The sequence below is a fragment of the Nelusetta ayraudi genome, unplaced genomic scaffold (genome assembly GCF_046127955.1).
Source record: "Nelusetta ayraudi isolate G7.1 ecotype Tasmania unplaced genomic scaffold, CSIRO-AGI_Nayr_v1 ptg000070l, whole genome shotgun sequence".
Classification (NCBI taxonomy): Eukaryota; Metazoa; Chordata; class Actinopteri; order Tetraodontiformes; family Monacanthidae; genus Nelusetta; species Nelusetta ayraudi.
Genome location: NW_027466120.1, coordinates 7,877,601 through 7,898,955, shown reverse-complemented (window position 1 = coordinate 7,898,955; position 21,355 = coordinate 7,877,601). Strand labels below are relative to the sequence as shown.

Genomic DNA, 21,355 nt, shown 5'->3' with positions numbered 1-21,355 from the left:
TGAACTAGGAACGCGCCATGCATCATTCGATGTCTTGAGTGTCGCCTTCTCATTGGCTCTTGGAGTGCGAGACACCGCCTCTTTCCGAACTGTTAAACTAGCTTTTTACCACAGTTACGTTTTAGCATTTGTTTAGTTTTTGCGTTATCGTTTTTGTTTTCGTCTTCATCTAGTTAATTTTATTAGTCGTTTGTTTTTTCAATTTACTTTTTGTTGCCTTAACATTTTTTATTTTTTATTTTTATTTATTTCTTCTTCTTCTTTTTTTTCTTTTCTTTTTAGCGCAAGGCCGATTGTCAGCATTCCGGCCTGTGATCTGCAGCAGTGCATTTGGAAGTTTTCCCCGACCTTTCAGGACCTCCTTTGGAAGACCGCGACAGCCAAACATAGGCCGAGCGGATCCAGATCGACTCCACACTCGACCAACAGTAAGCCTTGGCGCAACAGTAAGTGTGGCGCAACAGTAGTTACCCTATTTACCCAAATTACCCAACACCCAATCCAATGAGATTGCCGCAAACACAACGAGCTTCGTAAACGATCGGAAACACATCCGCATTTCCTCAAAACATCGCTTGGGTTTAGGTTCCCTTTTCTTAACGTTTTATTCTCACTTTACACACATCACGCACTCGCGAACATATACATCAGTTCGTTGCTGGTTGCATTTTGGAGGGCAACCTTAAAATATACTTAGAATAGAAGTAAACGAAGTTTAGTCGTCTCTAACTGCCTGATCGCGTGCTAAACCTTGCCCAGTAGGTGGCGCTAACACTCTTGCAAAAGGTAGAAAGCCGCCCGCCCAAAAAACACACCAGAAGAAGAAGTTTTTCAGGAACGTTACTCGGAGGTGAGGTGAAAAGTTGACGAAAGTCTATAGTTATGTAAAACAATCACAAAGTTTTTGGACCAAGTAAATTTAATGTGATGATATTTAACTGACTTCCAGTCGCTACTTTAGTGAGTTGGGGCCTTTGCTCACTACCAAACATGGCAAGGAGCCAAGCGGGGTTTTTTGTTTGTTTGTTTGTTTTTGTTGTTTACTAATTGTATTAAGACTTATTTCATGTCATGGTTCTGCAGCCGGGACTCAATCTTGTTAGCGTCATAATAAAAAACAAAACCACAGTTGGTGTTCTGCTTGTTGTTCCCCTAGCAAGTCGGACATCGGAGATTAAAATGGCCACGAACTTCCGATTTGGAAGCTCCTGCGGCCCACAGGCGACGGCTTCCGCTGGAAGGGCACAAGAAGAGGAGAAAGTCGTAGAACAATTCGGTAAAGTTAAAATATACGTTTATCATCAAAACAATTTATGTTGCCTCTCACTTAAAAGTTTAGGTCTCTGAGATTTTTCCCTCTGATTTTTTTTTTTTTTTTTTTTTTTAAGATGACACAGACAACGCTGACCCCGACAAACTTCTCCAGTGCCCTTACGACAAGAGCCACCATATCAGATCAAGCCGTTTCCCGTACCATCTCATAAAGTGTGGCAAGGTAGGGGACTTTTTATTTAGACATGCTTAAACAAACTATATTTCCTCTGAATAGAGTGCAGGAATGTATGTCCAGGTAAATGTTCTTTTTTTTTTTTTTTAATTATTATTATTATTATTATTTTTGCAAATCTCATTAACTTTTGTTTTTAATTCAATTCTCTTGTGTGTCTCTGACCATCTTAGAACCACCCAAAACTGGCCCAAGAGTTAAAGATCTGCCCTTACAATGCACGCCACCGGCTCCCGAAGCATCAGTTTAATGCCCACCTGGAAAGTTGCCCCAACAGGAGAACCATAGAGTCTGAAGATCGTAAGACTATCAGTCTATTGTTTGTTGCCATGTGATGAACACTACTGAACACTGGCCACTCTAAACCATGCTCTCACTTCAGGTGGGGACAATAGTGGTTACCTGACTTGGCAGCCTCCAGTCAGTACCTGGGTAAACCCAGACATGACTGAGGACTGGGACGAAGGTACTACTATTAAGCCCGGTGTTTAAACTGTATTAATGTGTTATAAGAAATATACAATAGCTTGTGAATTTGCACACACACTCCCTAAAGTTAATTCTTTTTTTCTTTTTCTTTTCTTCTTAACCTTGCAGAGATTGAAGAGAATGCTCCTCTATTTATATTGGGTGTGAACTCATCAGTCAGTGGAAAGTAAGTGTTCTACTTCATATGTTTGCAAATTTTTTTTTTTTTGCGTATTTCACTTTTCTAACTTGTATTTTTACCCCTCTTATTTCCATCAGTCAAGCGCCGAGGCCCACCAACAATTTTGGATCCCATTACAGATCACCCACTAACTTACCTTGATCTGATTTGTAATGCACACTGTACTCAAATGTGAGAAGGAAAGTTAAAAATGCCAACTTTTTGTTTTTACAGTGTTGGGGCACAAGTTTAGGCACAGTTTTTAATTTGTCGATGTCCCTGTGTCACCGTCTATTTTATTGTTTGACTGCAGTCCTCTAGCCCAGCTGCATGTTATTTTATTAAAAGTTGTTTTTTCAAAATGTTTGTCATAAATGTTGACCAAGTTATTCTGTCTGAAAGACTTGTGTGAAGCATATTTGAAAGAAGACCAGAAACATGTAAAAAGTGGGTTGTGAGGGTGAAAATGGTCCAGGAAAAATTACAATTTTGTGAGTGTGACTTAAATTAGTATTGTTAGCTTTTTCCTATCTCTTTTTGTCTGAAGACATAATTTAATTATTACTTTAGATTAAAAAAAAAAAAACACCTCTTGCTTGTTCTTTTGTCTTTACAGACACTAGATGGCAGTAGTTTGCTAGGAGTCTAGTCGCATGTTGGAATCTTACGTTTTCCTGTGTCTCATCGTATTTAAGTGGCCTCACTGGGCATTGCAATTTTATTCTGGCACGAGTGGCAGCTGACTAATGGAATTAGATGTTGGAGGAGTTGGTCAGGGAAATGGTACTGTGGGAATCAACATCAATTCAAAACTTTTATTTCTATTCTAGCGTTTGTCACAAGGTAAACAGCACCAAACACAATTCACAAATCAAAAGCATACAGAAAATAGTAAAAGAAAAAAATCCCCCACCTGAAGAGACATGGCAGAGCATTGAAGATCAAGGTGAGCAGGAACCACATTTGGGGGGGCAGCCATGCTGACAGGGGTCACGACCTGGAACCTTAAGACAATAAGAGCATAAATGGTATGTGATTATAAAAAAAAAGTATTGGATAAACAAAAAATAATGAAACAAATGAATGACCTAGTATTAAGATAAACTAAACAGTGAGATAAAAGGCATGATGAGACTTGAAGTGCAAAAGCAAAAATAACAAAGGAAGGTAATGAAAGCATGAAAAGAGACTACAACAGAAATGAAAAAGGTTTCTCATGGCATGCAGCAGACGTCTAGCGGCTGAGTTCATGTGTTGCCTATTTTTGTTGTTACTATTACTAGATGTGTTCACACAGTCTATCTGCTTGTCCTGTCGTCTGCACATGACCTGTTGGTAGGTATTGTATGTCAAGAGAGACAGAAACAATTTACAAGAAATAATGAAATTAATGGATACTAAATTAATTTCACTTTCGTAGCATTAATGGGTTATATAATATGTATATATATATATATATATTTATATATATATATATATATATATATATATATATATATATATATATATATATGTATATTATATTTCATCACACTTACCATTTCATATTGCTTATTTCTACAATATGTCACCCCATAATTTGGCTCTTGGTCCAGGACTCACTTCACCCCACTCAGTCTTTGTAATGAGGCATGCTTGTTTCATTTTAAGCACGAAAAAGAGTAACTCTTTGCTTAACTATCCATGTTAGTGAGGTTTAGTTTCCGTGGCGACATGGCAAAAGGGCTTATGTGGATCAAAATGTGGGTGTCAGTGAGATCTGACTCACCATGTTCATGTGGCAGCTGAACACAAGCGCTGGACACACCTCTGTCCGCTCAGAGAAACCAGAGACTGTTTATTGCTCTGGTTTTCTAAACATGGCATTCTTCTTGTCCGAGGGTCTCCACACATTTTCAGTGCATGACCACGCATCAAACTAAAGCTATTGTCTTCCTTTAAAGCATATCGAACATAGCCTCCAGTTTTCAGCCAGGCTTGATCGCAAGAGCTGGCTGACCTGACAACCAACTTTATATCACTTAGATATGTTCTCTATTCACTGGACCACCTGCTCCAAATACTCTAGTTGCATAAGCATTGAATATGCAAGATTATCAAGTCCTCCAAGTTGGAGGAAGATGCGGATGAAGAATTTGGGGATCTGCAACCCGAGTAGCTCAAGTTCAGTTTCTGCTTGACGATGAGTTATCTCAACCTTCATGCACACAATCTATTCCAAGTGTTTGAGAGGATCAGAGTAATGTCTGGCGCAATGCAATAAATCTACATTAAGTCCTCCTGGTTTGCCTGACGCTGGAACCACAGAGTGGACGATGAGCAGCTGGACGCTGATATGACGCACGCAGGTGAAGGGACAATGGATTTTTAAACTGAAGATGAAATGAAACTCTTGCATCACTTGTGCCCCATCTGGCCCTGTCTGAAAATGGGATGGACGAGCGTGGAATTTAACTCGGATATGTGTCTCAGAATAACTTGATTGACCTTTGGCTTATCATCACATTCACAATTAACCTTCTTACAACACAAAACCATATGAGCTGCAACTTTATAACCGAGACTCAACAAAGCACCAGGTAGATGGCGACATGCCCCTTAAAAAACAATCTCATAAGTCTTACATCTGCTAAAAAAAATCAAATATATATGCATGAACTGATTAAGTTATAATTCCTATTTATATTAGGAATAAAAATGTGTTGCAAAACAGTTGCAATGACATTTTGTTAAAATTTTAAATCAATCCTATATAATGAAAATTCCAACATGACTGGATTATATCGAGCGACATCATGAAGGGAATCCTGACTTTCTGCCTTCGGACCTCAAATGAAGTTCTCTTTCATCGCCCTCAAAGCCCCGCACTTGTGCTGACACTGCAGATTTAGGTCCATCATAATGGTCTCCATCACGTGGTGTCAACAGGTGCAAAGTAACCTCGATCCGACAATGTGACTTTTATTGACGCTGTTAAAAGGTGTACATTCATGTTTTGACTGGCATGCATGTGAGAGCGTGGCACTATGCAATGATGAAGTAGTCTGAGAAACTCGAGACCAGACTTGGAATTCCTCCAGTTTCTAAAAGGAGACTAGTACATAACTGGGAGGGATGAGGGTCTGAGGGTATATTTTTCAGCTGTATGCCCTGGCTTATTTCCAAAAGATGTTACACTTTACCCAGGTTCACTGGGTGCCAGCAGTGCAACAAGCAGTGACAAAAGGACTGACTTATATTATATAAGAAGGGTCATCATTATTATCACCTTCAAATATTCAACTTTTCATTAATATGAAATATTATCGGATTAGGGACTATTTTATCAACCGTCCACAGTTTGCCAGCCTCGGCAACCTCTGCAGCACAGCCCCACCCCCTGACCTCCCACCACCAGCCCCCACACACACCCACACACACCCACCCACCAGGGAACAGTCCTGGCACGGTTCCTCTTTGCATTCTACACTGCAGGCTTCAACCCCCCCCCCCTCCCTCCCATAAAGGTTTGTCCTGGTCTATTTTGTGGATAGAAAGGATGATTGTCAATACAACATTCAGAACGAAAGGAGCAAAAACAGCTGCAATACGCAGTCTTAAACATTGTTTGTTTATTGTTTTGCCTCAGTAAAATATAACATTGGTATGAAAAAATTGCAGGCCTCAGCGGTTCAAGTGGCAAAATCACGTCCATCCAGTGTATAAGACTGTAATGAATGATACACAGTATACAGTACTAGCTGCTCCATGATACATGAATCATACTACTGTTACTTTTAGTACATTTTTAATTTTTTTTTTAACCTACTTCATTTTTACCAAACACATCTGGTGGCATAAAGTAAGCAGGAGATTGGGGTGACTGCAGGAGACCTTAATGAGAGTGGATCCGTGAAAGAAGTTGATGGTTTGAATGCGTCTGACCCATGAGAACAGAAATATGGTGCTGCCTTTGTTGCAAACACGAGAAAACATTGTAACAAAATAATAGAAATGTGCTCCAATACGTCTTTGTTTGTCTTGAAATAGTAATTTCTCTTCAAAAAAGTGCAATCCCCTGTCGTCATGGCACCTTGTTGCATGTAAACAGTCACAGTTTTGGTCCATGAAGTGGCCTGTCGCATTCTCACTCATGCAGTAGCTCAGAAAACACCCTTCTCCTTTGGAGCTGCACAATCCCTTAGGATTATTATTCTTATTTTCTGATGTTTCCTCTTTGGCACTGAAGTGAACACCAGATGTTTTTTTTTTGTTTTTTTGTTTTTTTCTTCATCGTAGCTGTGCCAGTACCATCCATCTAAAAACTCAAAACGGAAGCGTGTCCATGAAGATTTTCTCCACGATTGGTGGGGGAGGAACAATATCCTCTAATTTAAGGTAAAAGATGCGCTGCAGCCCCTGAGTGCACAGAGTCCTGAGTTCCGGCAGCTTCCCCAGAAGTCTGGACATATAATTTGGCCGCAAAGAGTCGGAGCCACAGCCAGAAACGTGGTCTTTGAGGCAGTCGACGAGTTGGCTCTGCAAGTCTTCGATACGGCCCGGCTCCTTGAGGCCGTGACGGTCTGCGGAAGAAAAGAAGCGAGTCTGTATGAGTCGTCTGAGTGAGCTCCACTGTTGCGATTTGAAGTGGAACTTATGAACGGTCGGTGAACGATCGCTATTTATTTGGCACCTTTGACCTCATTCAGCTCTTAATTTGAAGAGGAGATGATTACGCAATAGACTATGAGAGGAATGTTGTGCTGGAAAAGTGGGCCGGCAGTGTTGTTGCTGCTAAGCAGAAGTGTATTGTCTTTAGTATAATTTGATATATGTGATAGGCCCCGTCACAGTGTTTAAATAAAATGCCTGTTAATCAATTTGTCAATTTGGGTATGATATCAACCTGAATGTCCAAATCAATAAAACATTTTTTTTCATAAATGTTCATGTTTTATGTTAAACGTGGCTTTTTCCTGTATAGTTAAAAGTTTTCAAGGATGTCTGAAGGCCTCACCTGCGATGATGACCAGCGCTGTGAGACAGGAGAAGGAGGAAATGTCAAGTTTCATACGATGAAGGGACTGAGAAAAGTCCATGATCGAGTCAATCCAGTCCCCGAAGCCCCGCACACACTGCATTTTGTGCAGCACGGCGCCATTGCAGAAGATGAGCTTTTCCATTTCAGGATTGGAGCTTGACAAAGAAAAAAAAAAAACAACCTCAGTTTTCATTTCTTGCTACCTCAGTGTTCCTGCATTGCCGTACACAAAGCTGCACATACCGATACGCCAGGCGGAGGATGAAGAGTTCAACAAAAGCTGATTCCAGCAGCAGCTCTTGGTCTTCTGGGCAGAAGTCGCAGAAACCAGGGATGCTCTTTGCCCACTTTCTGATCACCTCCATGGAGGACGTGAGCAATTCGTAAAACTGTTTGATGTCGTTGGCGTCTTCTTTCTGGCTCGGGCTGACTTCCGTCTCATCATACTGAATTGCAGACAGCGAGGGATTAAAAAAATGCTCCAAAAGAAAATCAAGCAATGCCAGAATGATGCTCATGAAATTCTACCAAATAATTGATCAAATGATGAGATGTGTTTGACTGGTTACCTTTGAGTAATCCAGCTTCCCAATGCTGGGGTTGGAGTCGATGTGAGCCCTGACCAGGGAGGCGATCATGCTCACTGGGGACACGGTGGCAGCAGCTTCCTGGATGACTTTAGGCTTGGAAGGCAGCCGCCCTCTCCTCCCTTTCAAGCTGTCCGTTCTCACAACTGCACGAAGGATGAAGTCAGCCGTTACTCTCGGTCCAGTCTCGGCTTTGATTTGGAACAGTTTCAACTTTATCACCAACCCGACTCCGCTCACCTTCTCGCACCATGCCGACGGCGAGGCACTTCTGGAAACGGCAGAACTGGCAGCGATTGCGCCTCCGCTTGTCCACGGGACAGTCCTTGTTTGTGAGGCAAACGTATTTGGAATTTTTCTGGACTGTACGCTGTAAGAAAGAAAGAAAGAAAAAGGAATTAACCGAGGAGCCTTGTGAGGAGGTTTTGGGCACCGAACTTGGAGTCTTTTTTTTTTAAGTCATTCCTTCCTGAATGCGCTGAGCCAAACTGAAACCGTGGACACCTCAAGTTGTGTTTACCTTGAAAAATCCTTTGCATCCTTCGCAGGTGCGTACTCCATAGTGCTGACAGGAGGCGTTGTCGCCACACACGGCACAGCAGCCCTCGTTCCCGCTGGGACTTTTCAACTTGGGCGATAAGCTGCCACTCATGTGGTGCTCGGCGCCGTCCAGGGTGCGCGGCTGCTCCATCGAGATGGGCGGATAGTTCAGTGCAGAGGAAGGATGGTTGCGCTGCAAAGCGAAGGGATCCTGCTCTTGCAGCTGTGGCTGTACCAACAGAGACATGTCCTCCACAGAGCCGAAGGTGAAAAAAGAGGGTGCCTGCGGCGCCGAGGATTCCTCCATCGCCCAGTATCCTGGACTGGGTGAGTACGGCCCGAAGGCCGAGTCCCAGTTGGACGCGTGCTGGTTTTGAAAGCCCGGGGTGGAAGGCGACGAGGTCGACGTCGGGCTCCCAAAGTAGTCGGAACCAGCGGGAGACGCGGCGCCGTCCGGGAAGCCGAGGGGGAAGGTCCCGGGGTAGCAGCCGTAAACCTGGAGGTCGTCCAGCCGGAAGGGGCTCTCCTGGGCCGAGGGCGGCGTGAGGCACGCGGCAGCTGCGGTGGTGAACTGACATGAGTACGCCTCCACGTCAGCCGCCTGGGGGGCCACCAGGGAGCCGATGCTGGGCAGCGATGGGGCGGAGGGGTGGGGGCGCGGGCTGCCCACTTCCAGGGCCAGTCTGGAGAGGAAGTCGGCGCCCTGGAGCTCCGAGATGCCCAGGTTGATCTCACAGGCCTGAGAGCCGTGCTGGGGGTGGATGCAAGTCATGGCTGCGGAGACTGACAAAGACAGACAGGTTGTAAACTAAACAGGCCAAAATCATATGGGAAGGTGGCAGGTTTCAGAAATTATGAATAACAAGTGTCAAAAATATTCACTATATGGCATTTGACAATTGGATATTGAGTTTATAGTTGGTCTTTTTTGTTTGTCTGCTGAGAGACTATGAAAATTGTGGAAGAGCGAAGGCTATTGGCGACTTTGAAAATTCCACCAATAGTAATTGCAGTTCATAGTTGATAGCACGATGCATTAAAATGTCCCCCCCCCCGCTCCCGTGCACGATAATTAAAATGCCAAGGTTAGTTCACACTCCAGTCAGCCATCAGAGCCTACTCGCAAATCTCTGTCCGCTCACGTCATGTTTAAATTAGGAGCAGGGCTTTGGGTGACAGAGTAAATAAAACGTCCAAGTCTCATTTTGTATGAAGGAAATATCAGCTGATCGACCAGAACCTTTTAGGGTGATGCTGCCCTGCTCCAGCTGTCCGGTAAATGATGCCTCCAGAACTGGGCGCGAGGGAAGTCAGACAGCATCCACTTTCTTAATGTCCAACTCAGCATTGAGTGTCATGCCTGGTGACCTAAGACCTTGCCTTCTTTCCTATAAATCATCTTACATTACTGTACAGTAAATATGGCCAGCCACGCATACTTTGAAGGGTGCAGTGCCAGGGGGCGGGGGGGTTTCAAGTGTGGCAAGTAGCCAGGACATGAAGTGCATGTCACGTATGGAAATACTTTTAACGAGCGTCTCATCGCACTTTTGATGTGCAGGCGACTATTTACCCGGAGAGGAAGAAACAATTAAAGGGAAAAACGCGTATTTAATCTCTGCTTGACCCGCCAAGAAGTTGCGGGTCCTCTCTGAACACTCGGAAAAAAGAAAGAAAGAAAAAAAAAGCCGATGATGAAGTTGTCTGTAATCGCTTTAGTTTTCACAAGACACGTTAAAAACTCCAGAAATGACCGGCAACTTGTTGGGTAGGAAAACAAGTAAATAAACACCGTCTTACCTTTTCGTCTTGTCTACAAGTGCTTTAATTTGTCTGTATTCCGCAAACGACCATGGGACATCTTCAGCGTGTGCAGGCTGAAGAGCAGTTTCCTGCGATCACACCTCCACTACGCGCTTATAAGCGCTCCGCGGTGCCCATGACGTCAGGAAAAGCGTTCCATACAAGACCGGTCGGTGGGCGGGAAGATTTCCACAGCGCGGCCAATCAGCGCGCAGCTGTGAGAGAATGACGCACTCCGGGATTCCGTTGACGCGCATTCAGCAAAGAACCGCAGCATTGTTCAGTCGACTCTCACTCACGCACGCACCCACCCACACACACACACACACACACACGCTCACGCACACACGCACGCACTCCACACTGACACGCACGCGTTTGCCCAGGGTGATGGTGAAGCCCGATGAGGATGAATTAAATATTAAATCTAAATGAGAGACTGGCGACACAATCTTACAGTCGTTGTTGTTTACGGTTCTGGTCTTTGTTGAGAAACACGGAAATGGAAAAATATAGTTCTGCACATCACAAACAGGAAGTTGTCTGCTGGGTTCTGTCTACTTGGTGCAGGAAATAAGTGTTGATGAAAACTGCGCTTAACGGTCTTGTGGATGGCAAAAAATATCTATTTACGTGACTGAGAGGGGAAAAGCTCTGTAAAGAGTCTCGGCTGTCTCTGAGGTTCGGACGCCCTGCTGTCGAATTGCTCCAGCTTCACTAGAAATGAAGCGCTTTGGGAAATTTAGAACAACTCAGAGATAATAAAACACAGCAGCACAAAGATAACGCAAACATTTTGCGCGTCTTGTTTGTACGGTACAAGTAATTTGTGCTTGAGTGAACGAGGGCTACGACACGATCGCAGCATTAAAGTCAAGCACACATTTCACACTGTGCAAAACAAGAGTCGTCCACGGGGGCCGACAGCAGCACCTGCACAACGCTGTGCATCCTGCTGCACTTTAGTTTCTCACTCATGTCAGTGCAAATTAAACGGAGCTTGTGAATACAATTCAACTGCTGCGTCTTTGAAACATTTGTTAACGTGCCGTATGACCTGTACGCATCATCGCTGCGTGGCCCCTGCCACTCATCCACTTTGGTTTGACTGCTTTGTCAGCAATATTGTGTTGACATGCATTGGATGCCTGCACACTTTCTCTACACAATATTTTTTAACACCAGTGCCATTTTAGTGATTTTCTTTACATTTTTGCATTTCTTCCTCTTCTGTTGGTATTGTATTCTAAAACCTCCTTCACCTTCCCGTATCCGATGATTACATAAGCGTCACTTGGGTAGTCAAGGAATATTTCATCCAACATATTTTCCCTCATATTATCTCCTGGTAGTGGTCCAGTGGCTGGAAGCACAGTTTACAATGTGATGCAACACGGGAAGCACGTACGCTTCTTCTTCTTTTGTTTTTTTTTGTTTTTTGCCATAGAATGACAAACTGCTGCTGGCTGTTGATGACAGCGACGCTGTGTTCCTCATTCCCACCGACTTTCCACCAGCTTCAAGACAGCATTTTTGGAGGGGGCAATTTTTTGGGGGTCTTAAGAGCCGCCCGCACCACGTCCCTCCTGCCGTGGTAAATTAATCAGCCTTTTCATCAATGAATCACAGGGCGCCTCTGATGCTATGCCAGCGCTGGCTCAGCCCCCCCTGCTGAACTGATGTCACAGGGTTATCAGATGTGGGGTTGTGCAACACAGAGGACACTTTGTGATACCAAAAAAAGAGGCTTTTTCATGGTCAATGGATTGAAATAAAAGGGAGCGAGAAGAAGGCCACAGCTTGTTGAGAAGCTTCCAAAGTCAAGTTTGGGAATGGGTGTGGAGGAAGTGTAGCCTCGCAACTGTTCGCAATCACATGGACTTGTTATGTATTGTCACATGTATCCAGCGGGAGTTCTGCCCACCACCTGTTGCTTCCCCACGTTACTATTTTTGAGTCGAGAGGATGTTTGTCATTGTAGAGAAGCCCTTCAGAAACCATTTCGATCTAAACTCATGCTAATCCATGCACTGTGTGTGCGTTTGTGGTGAGATCTGACTGGCTTAACTCCTCATTTGAACTCCACGGGGACGGAGGAGAAGCGCGTGGAGTCTGGTGAGGGGGAAATCGGCATTGTGATGACAATAATAACTCAGTGTTTTCATCAGGGAGGCCGGTTTAATTGCTGCAGCGGAGTCGTGCAGCTCCAAATAAAGCTTCAGCTGTTGAAATCAATAGTGTGTCATATCCCTGGGGCGCGACTCGTACATTAACGTTTAGAAGGTGACTGAGATTGCACGCATGTCCAAGCGTTTGTGGTGTTCGGTGTCAAAAGTCAATTTTGTCTCTTGCGTCTCAATAAGTGGAACAAGACAATGAGAAAAGAAATCCCTGCTGAAAAAAATTCCTGTTGAGAATTAGACGGGAGCTCGGCGACTTCCTGCCTCTCTCCAAGCGCTGTCTCTTTTTCAGACTTAGATTTGACTTGTCTTAAATGTCTGACACCACGGCACAAGGGGATTGAGTTCAAACTTAGTGCTCACTGGCTGCTTCACACGCAGCACTGGACACTGATGTGTTTATGGGGTGTGCAGGGTGGGGACTGTTTAGATCTCTGAAACGTGATCCCACACCACGTCTGTGTCCGTGGTGGAATCTCTCTTTTCGTGGTGGAATCTGTCTTTTCTTTCTTTATTTATTGTTTCTTTAACCTTCTCACCTACTCAGAGTACCGACCTGTAGAGAGCAATACGGCCCCGCATGCGGCCCTGCGATCAGTTGCCGACTTGTCCAGGGCGTTCCCTGCCTTTGCCCTGTGACAGCTGGGAGAGGCTTCACAGACACTGTGACCCTGAACTCGGGAAGAAGCGGGTATGGAAAATGGATGGATGGGGTTTGCAAAGCAACATTAGAAATATAAAGCAACCTCAGTGGAAGTGTCTAGGACATAGAGGCTGCAACTTTGTGCTGAACAACTCCTGTCTCCTTTATCACCAGCTAACAGTAACATCCAATTCATCCATCCATTCATCCATCCATTTTTCTATCACCGCTCCTGCTGCAGTCTGGCCATTGCTGTCTTGGGGCCAAGGCGGGGTCACAACTTGTCAAGTACCCTGTTTATCACCACGCAACATAAAGAGGCAATCGTCGACTCGTATTCACAGTGTCTTGGACGATTTGTCGTCGGCAGTTAACCTAATGCGTGATTGTCTTTGCACTGTGGGAGGAAACTGGAAAAGCTGGAGGCACTGACAGGGACAACACGTACACTCCATGTGCACTGGGGATATTTTTGCTGCAAGGCGCTAACTACTGCCTCGCCATGTCACCCCTTCATGTCAACATGCGTCAGTTATCCTAATTATTGTGTGACAGTTGAGAGTTCTGTCACTATGCCTCCTATTGATCATGCGCCCTGGCTGCTTGGCCAAGGGGAAATCCCTTTGGCCGACAGGTTAGCGTGCATGACTCTTACCCGGCAGTCTGGGGTTCGAAGCCCACCCGGGCCCTCTCCACCTTGCAACAATTGGTTGCTATTATAGTAGAAACTTTGACTGAAATGAATTTTCTGCTGTGACTGTGCCAGGTTTCCAGCAACGAGGCTCCGTCATGAGTGTAAAAGAAGCTAAATATGAGCTTGAACACTGTGTGTAGCTGTCGATTTTTCAATAAGACCTGAAGTCGTGCAACCAAAGCCCAAAGATTATTCTCTGACTCGTACTATTGTCCACTTAAAGCCACAGTTTTAAGTTTTCATTTGCATAAGGCAGTGGTGGTGTAGTGGTTAGTGCTGTTGCCTCACTGCAAGATGGTCACGAGTTCAATCCCAAGTCCATCATGATTCCCATGATTCCACCACTTTGTCAGGGGAAAATGAAATAACTTTCCCAGGTTGGGGATCGATTGAGCACGCAAAGGCAAAAATGTGACTTGGGCAAAAAAACGCTGACTGAGCGAGAAGCTGATGGAAAAGCATCGAGTTTAGGACAAAGTGATGTTTCACATCTGTTTTAATGTGGTTGATTGACTGATTCTGATCACAGATGCCGTCCGCAGAAACTCCACTGAAAGGAAGACTCCTGATAAATAAATACTTGACATGTAGAAAATATGTTGTTCTCGTGCTGAAAAAAAAGAATAATGGTGGAGATGAAGGGGTTGCTAGAGATCTGGTAACTAGCGTAGCAGACTAGTGGGTCGTTCTATTGGATTTTACTCATGTTCTTCCAATGACTTGTCCACTTTGTAGTGGAGATAAGTTGCTTTTTTGTCGCGGTTACATGGAAATACGTATGAGCCAGAATTTTTTTTAAATGTGACATGTGAAGTGTGGCTGAAAACCAGACACTCCCTTCAATACCACAATATTGCAACAACAGAGAATCTACAGACCGATAGTGGGCATATTTGCAGAAGCCATGACGAATGCGTGTCTCTACCTCCTCGTGTCTCTTCCCTTTTTGTTTGACCAAACACGTGAGACATTATTTTACTGCTGCCGTGTTCCCGCACTCAGCTCAAATCCCCACTGACTCTCGTTCGGGTTCCACTGTCCTTATCAGGTTCCACTTCCCAGCCCCTCAGATCAGACTTCACATAAAAAGTGTTTCATGTTTTAAATGTGGACGACATGAATCTCCTCCTCCGTCACCGCCTCCTCAACATCGATGGTCCTTTTAACGCATTCCCAAAAAGAAATGTATGAGACCGTGTGTGTAAAATGAGGCAATGTGAAGTGAACCGTAAGACAATTTATTATCAGACACTTCAGTGCAGCGACTGACATCTTATCCTTCCCGTCTGTGCTCACTGCTGACCTCTCACTTTTGCTGAGGTCTGCACTAACTGGAGGATCATTTGTGGCTCTTTACGCTCCCCCTAGTGGTTATAGCTCCATACTGACCATGGTAAGTGACATTCAAAGGTCAACTATTTTGGACTTGAGTGAAAATAAAAATATGTCAGGGAGTCTAAACTTCAGTTGAAATGTGAGATCTATTTGGTAATATTATGTGTGAAAAAGCATTTTCTGCAACAATTTAAAAGCAAACATAAGAAAAGCACCACCAGCCCAAAATCCAACTCAGAAGTTTTAGATTTTTGTGCAAAAGCTGTGCTGACACCAATTTATCTAAAAAAAAAAAAAAAGAAAAAAGTTTGCCTTTGAAAGCAACAACAAGCCTCTTATTCAACCAACTGCTGCAGTCGTTTCTTTTGTTCCTTGGTTCCCATGATGGCTTCAGAGTGACCGCTGCCGCTAGATTTGATGTTGCGCCAATTAAATGGCGCTTCATGTGATGACTATCAAGTAGGGGCTGAATCATCCCTCCTCATCACTGTAGTTTTGTGAATAATCACATGGACATGATTTTTATATTTTTGAATTTTCCATTTGAGAGCGTGAGGCGCTGAAAAGAAAAACAAGGTGAAAAAACCCAGTAAGTCTGGGTTAGTGACCGCTACTGACTATTTGCTTAAAATTTTGTGTTCGACAGAAAAATAACTGGTTCGTTTGCTGTGTGATCTGCAGCTGTTTGTTGGCACGCTGATGTACCACTAGAGGGCAGCATTAGAGCAGGATTGATGAGTATCACAGGGACATACACGCTCAATTGCTCAGAGGTCATTCATGCGAGCAAAACATTGCCACTCTGGTTTAGCCAGACAGCAAGCAGGCCACTTTCAAGAAATATACATCATCATCATCATCATCATCATCATCATCATCATCATCATCATCATATTGTGTGCTATTAAAAAGTTGGTTCATTTATTTGCAAAAATAGAAAAATATGATGATGCTACTTTAAGAAAATTGGTGAGCAACAGTGGAAGAGTGAGGGGGAAATAAAGATTCATTGACAAAAAAAAACAACACAACAAAAAAAGTTACATTTAAATAATATAGAGTTCAGTGAAAGACAGCATTAAAAAGAAAAAAAAGTTCTGACGCTTTGGGGGTTTAATCATATCTGCCTAATCTGACTTGTAACAAACTCTCCATGGGTTGCCAGTGTGAGTCAATAGCTTTCCTCTCCAGATTACATTAAGTGAGAATGACGCAAGGCCGGCGCTGCTGTCATCAGAGACATTTCATTAGAGCCCAGTCTGAATAATGAGCCCAGTCTCCAGGCCGCTCGCTGTCACAGCACAAGACAAAATCCTCTCTGTCATCCATTTGAACCATTTTCTAGCTTGCCAGAATGTCCCTCTGTGAGCCTTCCCACTCTCACATTCCTGCATCAACGAATGCCCACATGCTCTGGCCCACACACACACATACACACACACACACACACACTGAGCGGCAGTAGAAGTGGCTGATTCTCAGAGACAGTCCTGCCAGCATGGCAGTCACAGATGTTGTACTGATGGAGTGAAAAAAATAAATAAATAAATAAAATGAATAAAGTAAAATAGACCAGACGCAGTTAAAACTTGACTTAAAAGAGCAGTTGACTTTATGGCGCAGTCTATTTACTGTCTGGCTGGATATTAAACTGCAGCTGGTGTTTGGTTAGCTGACTCGCTATAAGGAAAACGCGCAAATAGTTTACTCATTGCAACTAACACAAAAAGGAAACGGGCCAATTAAAGTTTGAGATGAAGAATGCATGTTTCCTCTGCTATTGTAGGAGAAGGATAAAAAACGTACAGAAAAAAGTGAGAGCTTTCTGAGAAGGACCTGAGAGGCTCATTTAAAAACTAAAGTGAAAGGCAGCTACACAGCTGTTGTTTGTATTCTACTGTTGCTTTCTTCTATCGTGAGCCGAGTTCTGTCCTGCTGCAGGGTGCAAGTTGGGCATCAATTATTTTTTCGTTCATTTAATGAGAGTTTTAATTGCCTTCACGTCTTCCTAGTCGCCAGCCAAGTCTGTGAAATAATGGAACTCAAAGCAAGCTGGCGCTACCTGTATTTATTATGAGGAAGTGAGAGCACGTCATTCATCTGTGTTATGTCACTCATGTTCCTGCAAAGATAACCAGCAGCCGATTGCCACATTTCTTTCCGACTGATCAAAGAGGAAATGCAGTTTGCTCTCAGTTACTGCGATAAAGAAAAAGCTAGAAATAACAGTTCAGGCTCTGTGCAAAAACTCAGAGGGTCTGCCTGGGTGCAAATGCATCATAGTAGGACTGAATGGTGTTTTGCTGCTGTCTCAGAGAAGGAGCCCAGTGGAAGGAGGAGGAGCTTGTTTTCTTTTCTTTCTTTTTTTTCTGTACCAGAGGAAAAAAGTGGGGAAGCATTAGGTGAGGCCCAGACAGACTCTGGTCAGGCCAGGAGTGAGTTCGACTCCTCCAGGAACTCCCAGTGACCAGCAGCACCTCCTCCCCCTCCTCCTCCTCTCCTCACGCTGCTGCTGCTGCTGCTGCTGCTTTGGTGTTGATTCCTCTCCAGGCCCGGGACCGTCGCCATCAGTGACTCATGCCTATTGGCTTTTCGCTGACTTTGGCCCCTTTTCATTCTCTTTGCTTTTTTTTTTTTCACTGAATTTCCTCTTGTTTTTTCCAGATATAGAGCGCGGCCGGCTAGAGGAGCGAGGATATTGTCTCAAAGTTTCCTGGACCTGTTCAAGGTCAGGAGGCAGTTGTTGAAGATTAAGCAGAGGGAGAGGGAGGGAAGGGGGAATTTACCACGGGATTATGTGTTTGTGTGTGTTTGTGTGTGTGTGTGTGTGTGAACAAGGGTTCAGTGCATTGACGTGAGCGACCGCCCCCCCTTCTCCCCCCCATACGAAGCCTTCAGTTTCAGAATGAGACAGAAAGAAAATGTCAGCTGCAACAACTACAGCTGACATTCAGCCACAAATGGAGAACACCCTCACCCGGTGTTACACCAAAATCACGGAAACCCCCCCCCATGTCCTTAACACCCAAAGTACATTCACTCTTGGTTTTTGGGAATAACGACCAAAGAAGACCAAAAGAAATAAACTGGCCCCACATGGAAGTCAAGGGGATCAAATTACAATCCAGTGAGTCGTGAAAATCAGATTCATGTGCATGAGCCAGATTGATCAAGGTGTTAGACATGTGTTCGTTGTGGTAATAGTGCATGTCAGTGTTCAGAAGAATTGAAATGGAAATCACCCCCCCACCCCCCACCCCCACCCCCGAGGAGACCACGACGCGTTTACACGGCCCCCGTTTCCTCGACGCTGCCAGGCGAAGGATTACCGAAGCGCCTCGTCTCGGTTCGTCATTGAGGTGTCATTCTTGATAATATGAAGACCGCGTGTGGGCCCGCACCATCACAAATTACTCACTTTTTACGTTCTTGGATTGAAAGTGAAACTCTGAGGTGAAGCGTGTGTGTGCGCGTGTGTGTGTGGGAGGAGAGACTGAGTTTTTGTTTTGTTTTTTTCATCTGCGTCAGACAAAAGAGCCCCCATTGTTTTCTACACCCACACAAGATGTGACACACATAGTGGCGCTGTTAGTGCTTGATTTCTTATTTCTCTCTCGCTTGTCAAACTGATTTGTGGCTTCTGAACCAGAGCTGAGCGTTCATTTTGAACCAGAACAGTAAAGGTGAGCTGGTATGACAATAAAGTTTCTTTAATCCTTTTTGTCAGAGGTGTCAAAAGTATTCCCATTCTGTACTGAAGTAAAAGTACAGACATTTGTGTAAAAAAAAGAAAATACTCCGGTAAAAGTAAAAGCACCGATTAAACTGCTTTACTCCAGTTCTGAGGTCTGAGGGCTGGTCTGGGGTCAAAGGTCAGGGGTCTTGCGTGAGCATGTGAATGACTGTCCTATCATAGTTTAGGATGAGATGGAGTTGTAGAATTCAAAATCCCAACATCTCCGAAAATTGAAAAATTGAGATACTGTAATTTGTTTTTTTTGGGGGGGGGGCAAAAAATGTTTAAAAAAATACTTAAAATAGCCCCAAACTCACCGAAATCACCTCCCATTATAGTTCAGCATGACGGGGAGTTGTAGAAAGCAAAATTTCAACACGTCCGAAAAAGTGTCGCCTTGGACCAACTGGGATTTGAACCCACGTCTCTCACATCACAGTCAGAAGTTTAACCTACTGAGCTAAACACCTTGTTGACAGCAGAGGTCAATAAGTCACAACCAGCCTCCATGTTGGCTCTCTGCTTATGATAAACACACAACTATAAACTGTTGTATTATAGTATACAGTGACCTTTGTTACATATATCGATATAATTTGAACTTGATTTAATTTTGATTACATGTTGTCGTTTGTTTATTTTTATTCTTTTTTTTATTTGAGTGTGTGTGTGTGTGTGTGTGTGTGTGTAGCTGTTGTCTGTCAGTGTGTGTCTGTCTGCGTTCGGTGAAGCACTGAGGCCTTTACAGCTCTTGCATCGTCAGCGCTGAAGACGGTCTTGTGGGGAGCAACGCCGACTCCCAATACGGAGGTCACAGGATCGAAACCCAGCGTGCACCTGAGGTACAACACTTGAGTGTGTGTGCGTGTGACTAAACAAAATCAAATCAAACCAAACAAAACTCAAAACCAACAGAACAACCAAAACTTGCGTTGCGTTGCGTTCGTCGAATTTCTGAGCATTTCAATCTTCCGAGCATTTGGAATTTCCTTCAACTGAGATCAACAGGAAGCAGCAAACAGGTAAGTGGAGCTAGCTTGCGAGCTAGCTCCCTCTCTCTTCTTTTCAAACTCTAGTTTAATACAATTTTGACAGAGTGAGGAGAGTTTTTTTTAAGTCAAAATTGGACATAAAACGCTTCAGCTCCACTTATTGTGTTACACGCGCGCAAAGTCACTGACTTTTTATGTCTCCCTACAGAATCCAGTGGCCAAATGTATTCATGCATGTTAAATCATAGCTAGTTATGAACTGACATCCCTCCTGGGATTTGAACTTACGAAAATATAAATGAGGGTCTATGATGACCATTAGTAAAGCTCCCCATTGTGATTCCAAGTGGGATTTGAACCCACATCTCCTCCACCACAGTCAGAGGTTTAGCCTACTGAGCTAACCTGCTTGGCAGCCTGATGAGTATGAAGATAATAAGTCACCCTGTATATACAGCCAGCGTCCATGTTGGCTCTCTGCTTATGCCTAATGCCATGCAAGTCTATGGGGTCAAAAGTCAACTTTGTCCTAGAGACATGGGACCACTTGCAGGTTCATCAGGATCCCTCAAGACACAGCCACGTCAAATTTGGGGCTTCTAGCCCATGCGGAACCCTGGAACCCTAACCCTAATTCCAGCAGTAACCCTAACCCTAACCCTAACCCTAATTCCAGCCTTATCACTAACCATAATGCCATGCAAGTCTATGGGGTCAAAAGTCAACTTTGTCCTAGAGACATGGGACCACTTGCAGGTTCATTGGGATCCCTCAAGACACAGCCACGTCAAATTTGGGGCTTCTAGCCCATGTGGAACCCCGGAACCCTAACCCTAATTCCAGCAGTAACCCTAACCCTAATTCCAGCCTTATCGCTAACCCTAATGCCATGCAAGTCTATGGGGTCAAAAGTCAACTTTGTCCTAGAGACATGGGACCACTTGTAGGTTCATCAGGATCCCTCAAGACGCAGCCACGTCAAATTTGGGGCTTCTAGCCCATGCGGAACCCTGGAACCCTAACCCTAATTCCAGCAGTAACCCTAACCCTAACCCTAATTCCAGCCTTATCACTAACCATAATGCCATGCAAGTCTATGGGGTCAAAAGTCAACTTTGTCCTAGGGACATGGGACCACTTGCAGGTTCATCAGGATCCCTCAAGACGCAGCCACGTCAAATTTGGGGCTTCTAGCCCATGCGGAACCCTGGAACCCTAACCCTAATTCCAGCAGTAACCCTAACCCTAACCCTAATTCCAGCCTTATCACTAACCATAATGCCATGCAAGTCTATGGGGTCAAAAGTCAACTTTGTCCTAGAGACATGGGACCACTTGCAGGTTCATTGGGATCCCTCAAGACACAGCCATGTCAAATTTGGGGCTTCTAGCCCATGTGGAACCCCGGAACCCTAACCCTAATTCCAGCAGTAACCCTAACCCTAATTCCAGCCTTATCGCGAACCCTAATGCCATGCAAGTCTATGGGGTCAAAAGTCAACTTTGTCCTAGAGACATGGGACCACTTGCAGGTTCATCAGGATCCCTCAAGACGCAGCCACGTCAAATTTGGGGCTTCTAGCCCATGAAGAACCCTGGAACCCTAACCCTAATTCCAGCAGTAACCCTAACCCTAACCCTAATTCCAGCCTTATCACTAACCATAATG

The 21,355-nt window shown here is 44.3% G+C and overlaps 2 protein-coding genes across 4 annotated transcripts; one reads left to right on the top strand and one right to left on the bottom strand.

The window, feature by feature from the left end:
- The first annotated feature begins 271 nt into the window (after window positions 1–271).
- On the top strand, window positions 272–2,522 carry gtsf1 (gametocyte specific factor 1). 2 transcript variants are annotated; one of them, XM_076042498.1, is made up of 7 exons: window positions 272–428; window positions 1,161–1,276; window positions 1,389–1,495; window positions 1,681–1,807; window positions 1,890–1,973; window positions 2,105–2,162; window positions 2,255–2,522. In XM_076042498.1, exons 2-7 carry the CDS (start codon window positions 1,180–1,182, stop codon window positions 2,316–2,318), a joined length of 537 nt encoding a protein of 178 aa, XP_075898613.1. In that variant the 5' UTR covers window positions 272–428; window positions 1,161–1,179; the 3' UTR covers window positions 2,319–2,522. The 2 variants fall into 2 exon arrangements, with proteins under 2 accessions (XP_075898613.1, XP_075898614.1); XM_076042499.1 differs by lacking the exon at window positions 272–428 and adding an exon at window positions 706–850.
- A 3,225-nt stretch (window positions 2,523–5,747) lies between these two features.
- On the bottom strand, window positions 5,748–10,245 carry nr4a1 (nuclear receptor subfamily 4, group A, member 1). Of its 2 annotated transcripts, XM_076042467.1 has the most exons (8): window positions 10,104–10,200; window positions 9,544–9,691; window positions 8,284–9,086; window positions 8,004–8,133; window positions 7,746–7,909; window positions 7,420–7,622; window positions 7,153–7,331; window positions 5,748–6,718 (listed from the first exon to the last, which is right to left on the bottom strand). In XM_076042467.1, the coding sequence occupies exons 3-8, from the start codon at window positions 9,073–9,075 to the stop codon at window positions 6,462–6,464; spliced, it is 1,725 nt and encodes a 574-aa protein (XP_075898582.1). In that variant the 5' UTR covers window positions 9,076–9,086; window positions 9,544–9,691; window positions 10,104–10,200; the 3' UTR covers window positions 5,748–6,461. The 2 variants fall into 2 exon arrangements, with proteins under 2 accessions (XP_075898582.1, XP_075898581.1); XM_076042466.1 differs by lacking the exon at window positions 9,544–9,691 and having other exon boundaries at window positions 10,104–10,245.
- Window positions 10,246–21,355: the final 11,110 nt, after the last annotated feature.